This window comes from Sceloporus undulatus, chromosome 7, assembly GCF_019175285.1.
Source record: "Sceloporus undulatus isolate JIND9_A2432 ecotype Alabama chromosome 7, SceUnd_v1.1, whole genome shotgun sequence".
Lineage (NCBI taxonomy): Eukaryota > Metazoa > Chordata > Lepidosauria > Squamata > Phrynosomatidae > Sceloporus > Sceloporus undulatus.
Window position 1 is genome coordinate 18,852,361 of NC_056528.1, and position 9,281 is coordinate 18,861,641.

General features: G+C 43.2%; 1 protein-coding gene across 3 annotated transcripts in view; it reads left to right on the plus strand.

Moving 5' to 3' along the window:
* Window positions 1-8,315, plus strand: part of RXRA (retinoid X receptor alpha) — a 149,526-nt gene extending 141,211 nt beyond the window's left edge. For all 3 annotated transcript variants that reach the window (XM_042478083.1, XM_042478084.1, XM_042478085.1), the window contains one exon: window positions 1,908-8,315. In XM_042478083.1, the coding sequence (XP_042334017.1) occupies window positions 1,908-2,055 (148 nt within the window). In that variant the 3' untranslated portion in view covers window positions 2,056-8,315. The remainder of the gene's footprint in view (window positions 1-1,907) is intronic.
* The last annotated feature ends 966 nt before the right edge of the window (window positions 8,316-9,281 follow it).

The following is a 9,281-nucleotide window of genomic DNA, read 5'->3' on the forward strand; positions in this document are numbered from 1 at the left end:
CCTTGGAACAAGATGAGTGGGAGCATCCTCCATACAGATGCCAAGAACCTGGGAGACAGACATTTCCCAGCTGCCCCTTAATTGTAACCAGGAGCTGATCCAGCAATTGCATCTCATAGCTGCCCAAGAGGAGATCTTGTTCATGTTTGTGTGTTAAGTAATTCCCACCCTCCAGATTGCAAAGCTGAAAGGGGGGGGGGGGGGATAGCAAAGACAGAAAGTTCCAAGCCAAGGGAGTCCTGATTTTGCCACTCCACCCAACGCCTTTGGCAGGACACTGGGTACGTGACCTTAAGCATCCCCTCCTCGTCTGAAGCTTAACCCAGCCTTGTTGAGATTCCTCTTACCCTTCCACTGATCTGTTACCCAGTGTTGGCGAATTCACAGTTAAAATCTTTCCGAACCTCCGTCATCTGGTTTAGTTTAAAAGAGAAGCTTTCAGAGTTTGGGGCAGGGAGGAGAAGTGGGGGTTGGAGGAAGAAGAGAATGGCAGTGTTTGATTTGTATTTTCCTGGCTTTTGTCCCATTCTGCTTGCCAACTCAGCATTTAGAGGAAGGGGGGGACGTGGGACTCGGTCGAGAGAGAATGAGGCCTGCTCTTCCGCCCCCTTCGTCCATTGGCTGGTTGGCTTCCAGGTTTCCGACATGCATTGCAACTTTGGAAAACCGCACACATGTGCCTGCAGTGCAACAGCAAATATAAATAAATGATGTCAGCCTTAAGTATTCCCTTGGGGGGTTTTCTGTGTATAATAGGTACACAAAAGGGCTGCAGTTTATGTGAATGAGGAGACTGTGAGTTGCGTGACTGTATGTGCAGTGGGGGGGGGGGAGATATTCAGAGATCTATTGAGGCCTTTCTGGAGGCAGGGGACATTTCTTAAAGAATGGAAAGAGAGACCCAAGAACTGGGACTAAGACTAAAGTGTGACTCTCTGGATATTTCTTGGCCTACAATTTTCATCCCATACCCTCCTCTTCACTGAGGAAAACTGGGACATGTGTGGCCAAGCAACATCAGAATATGGTCCATATGGCACATGTTATTAATGAGAAAGAACAGACAAGCTGGGAGAGGATGCAGCAGTTTGCTTTTACCTGATCTGACTGGGAAGGTCAAGACTTTGGATCCTCCTCTCCTCCTTTCTTTCCGTTGAGTTTGCACTTTGAACTCACTTTGCAGCAATGAAAAGTAAGCTCAGGACAAAGGGAGAAGGTGAGACCTTCCATCAGGCGTCAGGCCCACTTCCATCAGGCTTGGCTATGAATTATTGTGACTTATGTCACTCTGTTTTATCTTATCTTATTGTATTGAATTTTATTGTATTGTATTCTCTATGTATTTTTATTGCTATAACCCGCCCAGATTCCTTGTGATTAGGTGGGCTATAAATAAATTATTATTATTATTATCATTATCATTATCATTATCATTATCATTATTATTACTTCTTCGGTTATCTGATGTGGGGAACCACCCATTATCCCCCCCCCCCAAATATGCCAAGAACTGACTTTGGTTACTGTTGTTTGCTTCTTTCTAAGGTCACAAGGGGGTGTTCCAGGCTGCAAAAGTAAGGCTTGGGATCTTGTGGCCCTCATGAACCAGTTCTCCAATGCATGGTCTACAACAGTGGTTCCCAACCTGTGGGTCGGGACCCCTTTGGGGGTCGAATGACCTTTTCATGGGGGTCGCCTAAGACCATTGGAAAACACCTATTTAATTACAGTTATGAAGTAGCAATGAAAATAATTTCATGGGTTTGGGTCACCACAACATGAGGAACTTTATTAAAGGGTCGCGGCATTAGGAAGGTTGGGAACCACTGGTCTACAGGGATTCCTTTTTTGTATGCACCAGCTTTGGTCTGCTTGCACTCTTCTTAAGTGCTTCGTTTCTTTTGTAGGTTCGCCAAGCTCTTGCTTCGTCTCCCTGCCCTCCGCTCCATCGGCCTGAAATGCTTGGAACACCTCTTCTTCTTCAAGCTAATAGGGGACACGCCGATCGACACTTTCTTGATGGAGATGCTGGAAGCTCCCCACCAAATGACTTAAAGAGGCAAGGAGCTGTCCCTTCGTACCCAGCAGGCTTCTGGCCACCGCCACAGTGACGCCTCCCGTACCGCTGCCACCACTTCCTCCTCCTCCCTGGTGCAAGAGACACTGCCCGCTCTTCTCCGTCTGGCACCCTGCCTGGTGACATTGTTGACTCAGTCCCTTTGCCGCTTTCACAATCTCTGTGCATCTGAGGATCTGATGATTGGCTTTCGCAATCCCTTTCACAGATTTAGAGGCAAGCTGGTCTTTAAATGTGCAAAAGGCACACCCAACCGCACGCCTTGCCCCTGCATTGTGAGCCTGGCACCTCTTTCCTGAGCACAGGTGGATTTCCAAACCGGTCTGCAATTGGGGTCCCACTCATCTCTCTTGTGTTTGTGGCTTTGGATGTCCCTCGGTGCACACGCACACATGAAAACACACACAGATGCACACACACACATGCACACACCGAGTTGTCTGGGGTGTAGGGGGTGGATTTTATTTGCTTGTGTCATTACAGACAAGTGGACTTGTTGGAGAATGAAAAGGATGTTGTTTCCCCACCAAAAACAAAACAAATATGTACAGAGAAAACAAATCCATACATATATGGATGGAGTTTGGATGGAGTCTGACTTAGCAAGATTCTTCTGGAGCCATCTTTTATTTAAGAGTAAAGGATTGTGGGAGATGGGGTTTTTTTGTATGTAGCAGGTTGGAATCCCATGTAGGCATGAAGGGCAGTGTTATAATTCTCTTTTCTTTTTGTGTGTCTGTCCAAAAAGAAATCTCTCATTTTCAAATGACAAATCTAGAGGCTGCTTTAAGGAAGTGACACTCAGGGTTGCAAGTCCTTCACCAGCATCTTTGCTTACTCTGTGAGCAATATTTTTAGTTAGGATTCTAATGGTCTTGTTCTGTAGTTTTCTTTAAAGGTCCCCTCTTGCTTCTACTGGCGCTATCTCTTATATTATCTTTTACAGACTTTGCTCCTGTGCCATTAACAGCCGGCTACTAAACTGTGATATTCAGGTAAAAATGTCCCTCTGTTGTTTACCAAAAAGCCTCATTTCTCCAGAGGATGTTGCTCTTGCAGAGTCCAGATATAAGAGTCAGGATAAAAGAAACGGGTGGCAGCCCCGTCTCAGTGGGATAATTCTGCATGTGAAGCAGGCTGTCCGTGTATCAGCACTTTTAAAAGCAACTCTTTGTAAACCTGTCCAGTCTTTTTAGAGAGAAGGTGTGCTGTCCTCCTCAGCAGATAGGAAAGAAGATTCTCTTCTCCTTCATTTTATAAAGCCATTCTGAACTGGGAGCCAGGAGAGACTGTGCAGTTGAGGGAAAGTCAAAGTTGTAGTCCAAAAAGAAGTACATTTTTCTGAGTTCTTGTTCCAAGTCCAAAGCATACCCTTTTGTCTTTCCTTTGTAAAAAAAATATAGATTGGCATTCTGTTTGGATCTTGTATCTTCATCAATGGCCATACGTGTGTGCAAAATTGAATTGAGTAGAATCATAGTGCCGATATTCACTTAGGGTCCACCGTGATATTGCAATGCACATTGGTGGAGTGACTGATGTGGACATTGATCTGCATTGGGGTGGTCATTCATGCGCATCTGGACACCAGTTAGGAAGTTTGAGAGCACATTAGGAATGCCCAATTCACATCAGAAGTGCCCAGTGTGCATCAGACATGCCTGGTGCACACTGGAGCACTCTTGCCACAGCCTGGATGTGCATCATAACAGTTCATTCCCAGGGTTTCATTCCATTTCTGCAATGTAGTAATAGATTTGGAAAACTACAGAATGTAGACTGTGGTGCAAAATTTTGGCCACAATAACTATTCTTATTACAGATATGGTCATCCAAATATTTTGTGACCAAAGTACCAAGCTAAATGCAACTCCCACCCACCCCAAAAGCCATGTTGTACAGTGATTAGCAAGCCCTTTTCTTTTGGCAGTCCTAGCAGAACAGCAGGGAACTCCAGAACATTAATGGTACCAAAAAGAAACCCCTAAAGAAGCCATGTTTCTAGTCTGTAAGAGTATGGAGCCCTTGCTGAAAGCTTTGACTCTGGGCCCGGGTGATCAGACTGTCTCCAGCAGAACCCGCCTGTTCCCTTTTACAGGTGTCTCTCCGGCCCATTTTTCTCTTCTTTCTTTAAAAAAAAAAAGCAGAATAAACAGTGAAGGAGCCTGTTGGTTTTGTAGAAGAACGTGGCTATTCTTAGTCAGTTGGGTTGAGGCCAAGAATGAGGTGATTGTGGCTGGCTCAGAACCAGGAGGTTCCCTGGGACACTTACTTGCTTGCTCTAGAGAGAGTGTGTCTGCTTGTGGGTATACACACACATACAATCTCTCTTCCTCTTTCACACATACACTTTCTGTGTTCTATAAATATTCTGCTCTCCGTAGCAGTCTTGCCATTAACAGCAGCTGGCTCTCTGCACAGATGCCTTCTGAGATCATGGAGTACTGGAATTAAATTTTCGTCTGTGTTTTCCTCCAGTCCCTTTCCACAATCTCTGCTTCCTCCCTTGGCACCCATTTCCTCCTGGAAAAGCCTGACTATTGCCACCTTAAAGTACATGACTTGAACTCCTTAGTTTGCATTTTCTGTCCTCTGTTTTGTGCTTGTTTAACTTTCCATTGTGTCTTTGTGCTTTTCCTATCATAATCAGGGTCATGCCCATGACCTGCCTCACTTTCTCACCTCTCTTTTCCTTTCCTCCAATCTTGGGGTCTCTTGGTCAGTTGTATCATCCTATTTTAGTGGCTGGGAGAGTGTTACCACCCTTGGAGAGGCAGAAATGTGGGAACAGGGATCAACTATGAGAGTTCAGGAATCCTTGGGCACAAAGACACTTGCATTTCCTCCAACAGTTTGCAGAAGAACACCAGGACTGTGTGGCCAAGCAACCCTAGAGTACGAGAAAGATGGCAGCAAGTTATTCATGAAGGAAGACACCCAAGCTAGGATAGGTTGCAGCAATTTGCTCTTGCCTCAGCTTACTGGGAAGGGAAAGGTTCTGCTCCATCCTCTCTGTCCCTTGCTGTTAAATGAATGCAAACTATGTGTTTTGAGTTCAGTTTGCAGCAAATGAAGTGAGCTGAGGAGAGAGAGGGAAAGTGGGAGAAGGAAAGAGAAACTGGAACATGTTAAAAGCAGAAAGATTTTGGAAGACCGAGGATTCATTAGGACTGTCCCTGCCACATCAGGACAGTTAGGAGTATATGCACTTGTTTGGAGAGACAACATGTGGAGGGTTTAAGGGAGAGGAAGGGGAAAAACATGATGCATTAAAGAGCCATTAAATATATAGATGTCATCACTGAGTGTCCTTGCAGGAGACAAATGCTGCACATTTTGCTCACAGAGGCCTGATACTGGCAGTGTGGGATGAATCAAGGTCTGCAGAAGCAGAAACAATGTCCAGTGTGATGCTAGTTGCTCCTCTTGCCAACCACTCAAGTGGATTCCAGCTTTCCTGTTAGTGTAAAAGAGAATGTTTCCCAAGATGGAGTAAAGCCACCCAGGTAAGAACCACGAGGGGTACCCAGTCCCTTGTGGAGCAATGTGGTTGCAGGAAATGGTGTGCATGTGTGCAAGTGATCACTTTTCAAGCCCAGGAATGGAAAGGCTTCCCACAGACATTCATTCTCCTGATAGCAAGTCACATGTGGATATGATTGCGGTTGTTTTTGGCTAGGATTGTGGTTATTGTTGTTGTTATTATTATTTTAAAACAGTTTTCCACCGATATTTACTGGATTTCTTCTCTCTGCAGCCTTCTGACCTCAAAGCTGGGAAATGTTCCCTTTTTTCTGGGCTACATCTTTTCCACTTTTGTGGAGTTGTAGTCCAAAAAAGAAATGCTTCTGAGTTCTTGCTGAACTTTTTGTTGGGTTGACAGCAAGAACTGCTGAGTTGTATAGAAGACAGAGCCCCTGTAGCTTGGATAGTTAGCGGATCCTGGGTTAGGAAGACTTACCGTCAGGGACAACATCATGTCTCCTTCCTTAGCCCACCAAAAAACACACCTTTTAGTTATTGCATCCCCTCCACAGCACAGTTATTTACAGGCCAGAGGAATGCAGGAAGAGAAATGGAGAAGTGTCAAGCTCCTTTCTTGTAGCTGGACTGATGTCATATGGGAGTCAAAGGTGCTGTGCATCCTGGTCCAGGTATGGAACCGGTGCTTGTGTGCCACAATCCCTCCTGCTTTCCATCAGCCAATAGATAGGTATCTTGTAGGACAGGGGGGAACACATCAGCTAAAAGACTTTTGGGGCTGAGAGAGAAGATGTGACATGGCTCTACCTGATGGAATTTTGTTGGATGTCTTCCTGATCCAGGATTTGCCAGGGCTGGGCTAAAGGAGGGCATTGCTCCCCTATTAAGATCTCTGCCTCCCAAATGAAAATTTTCTTCCTTTCCTGCACATTTCTGGGCATTGGAGTAACTGAAAATGTCAGAAACAGGGTTTAAAGAATGGAGTTCATATATAAATACTTAATATGTTCTCTAAGCCATTGGTATCTTTGCTCCTTAGTCAGAACCACTGCATTGTACTAATGTGCAGTGTGCCATTGTATTATGCTAATTCTAATAGGTTATGGTCCCAGACTCCAAAGAATACGGACAGGCAAAGCGATCAAGGGAATGCAAACCCTGCAGGTAGAAGAGTTCCAGGTCTGAACAAATTTCTAAGGCTACATCCACATGCCGAAATAATCCAGTTTCACATGACTTCAATTGCCATGGCTCAGTGCTATGGAACTCTGGGCATGGTAGTTTGTTGGGACACCAGAGCGGAACTCAAAATGGAGGACCTTTTGAAATTGCTCCCAGTTACCCAACAAACTACCATTCCCAGAATTCCATAGCATTGAGACATGGCAGTTTAAAGTGGTGTCAAACCGGATCATTTCTGCAGTGTGGATGCAGTCTCACTCTTTAGAAATTGGAGGATTGAAGGAGGAACAGAGTTTCACTGGAGGGGCAGGATTCTTAGTTTGGGGGCAATGGTCACATTCATCCCTCTCCAACTATTAAAGCTCCAGAAGCCCTGTTACAGATACAACTCAGAGGAGGTCAGTCTCCCACCGACAACCAATTGAACTCCTTGGCCCACAAATCCAAAGATCGATGTTCCATTTTTCCAGAATGAGTCTACAGGGTGGTGACATCTCTGTCTCCTAGTAAGATTGCATGATGCATTTTAAGTTGATACATATGTGTGTGTACATGTATGTTGTATAGATATATACACCGTATAAATATCCTCATTCACATATACATATATTATATCCACCTTTAGCTATCTTTGTGTTCTCAGATGTTTTTTTAATTTTAAATTTCTTGGTTTATTCCCACCCCCAATATTTTTATTTGCTTTATGAAAGCAAATATATATATTTCCCCATTGAAACTGCCCTATCCATGCCCTTTTCCCACCCGAAGTTCATGGTCACCAATACTGGATCTTTGTAACCCAAGAAGTGGGAAATGTTGCATCTATTTTAAGATGCCTTTTTTTTTTGGTGGAGGGATCAGGAGGGGTCAAGATGCAGCCGGCGGATTGAATAATAGCTTTAGCCCAACGCTTAGGAAAACCGATGCCTTCACTATGGAGCGCATAGCTTAAAAAGGAGAAAAAAATAGACAAAAAAATAATTAAAAAGAACATTTTAAAAAAGAGAATAAGAAGGTATGCAAGCTATCTTAAAGCGTTGATAAAGTTAAATATCTATTTTTGTACAAATGTAATTTTATCCCTTACATATTCTTAGGAAAAAAAAGGATTTTTTGTTGTTGATGTTGTTGTTTTGGAGGGGAGGGGGCTGTTTTTCTGCTTTTATAGAATTTGTTCGAAATCTCTTATTAATACGTTTGGCTACGAACGCATCCGTGCGGCGCAAAGGGAGACGTCTTTACGCGGAGATGTCTTCGTCCAAAATCTGTCCGGAAATCATTTTCTTTGGAACGAGTGGATTTTTAATCCCTCCCTGCTCCCCGGCTTCGTTTGGAAACACAAAATGCAGCCCTTCGTTTCATCCCCTCCGAACCTCCCCAGCCCCGCAGCATTACCCTGCAGGTCTACTCTACTGTGAAATCACTACCGTATATTATTGTTCACTAAAAAATAAAGTAAATACAAAAAAATAAAATAAAAATTCTGCTGGAAATGCCAGTATTTTGAAGAAATGTATTAGAATTGTTTTAAAAAAAAAGGTAAAAGAAAATATATGAGCATTTTAAAATATGAGATGGTTCTGGTTCTCTTTTATTGTGCAGTAGCGACTCTGGTTTGTCTCTTGCAATAATAATGTTTCTTACTCATCGCTCCCAAGGCTTAGGATGGGGTACAACATTGATTAAAACACGTAAAATCATTTAACACGTTAAATTAAAACACATACTGTATATACTCATTTATAAGTGTAAAAATGTTAGTCAAAAAATTGACGCAAAAAATCTGAGTTGACTTATCCACAGGTCAATGTAAGTACTATAATTTAACTCTCATAAAGATAGAAACTATCCCCTGGTGAAACGCAAGAGTGTGATCTGTCCTGGGAGCACTGACCCTCCTCTACTCTTTCATCTATCCATCCTTCAATGCGAACACAAACAGTTATGCCTCCTGCAATTTTCTACGTTCTTTGGTATTGTTTTCCTTTGCTTCATCCTCTAGATCCTTTATTATGTGACCCTAAATCGTACTATTGACTTATCCACGGGTCACATCAAAATCCATCAATTTGGTCCCAAAATCTGCCCTCGACATATACATGAGGTCGACTTATAGTCGAGTATATACGGTAGACCTAGAACATCGAGAAAAATCAACCAACATAAAATTAAACATGTACAGTTGGCCTTGTGTATCTGTGGATTCTTTCTCCATGGATTTGACCATCCACTATGTGACACACACACACACACACACAATTAAAAAGCAAACCTTAATTTTGCCAGTTTTTATGACACCATTTTGCAACACCGTTGTATTTAACGGGACTTAAGCATCCATGGATTTTGGTATGAATGGTAAGTCCTGGAACCAAACCCCAGCACAGAACCGAGGGCCCACTGTACCAATTGAGAATTCATAATTTTAACATCAAATGGTTAAGCTTGCCAGAAGAGATAAGCCTTTAATACTGTTTTAAATTCAAATAGCATGTTTAGTTATGGAATCTCTCCTGGAAGATCATTCCACAGTCTAAGG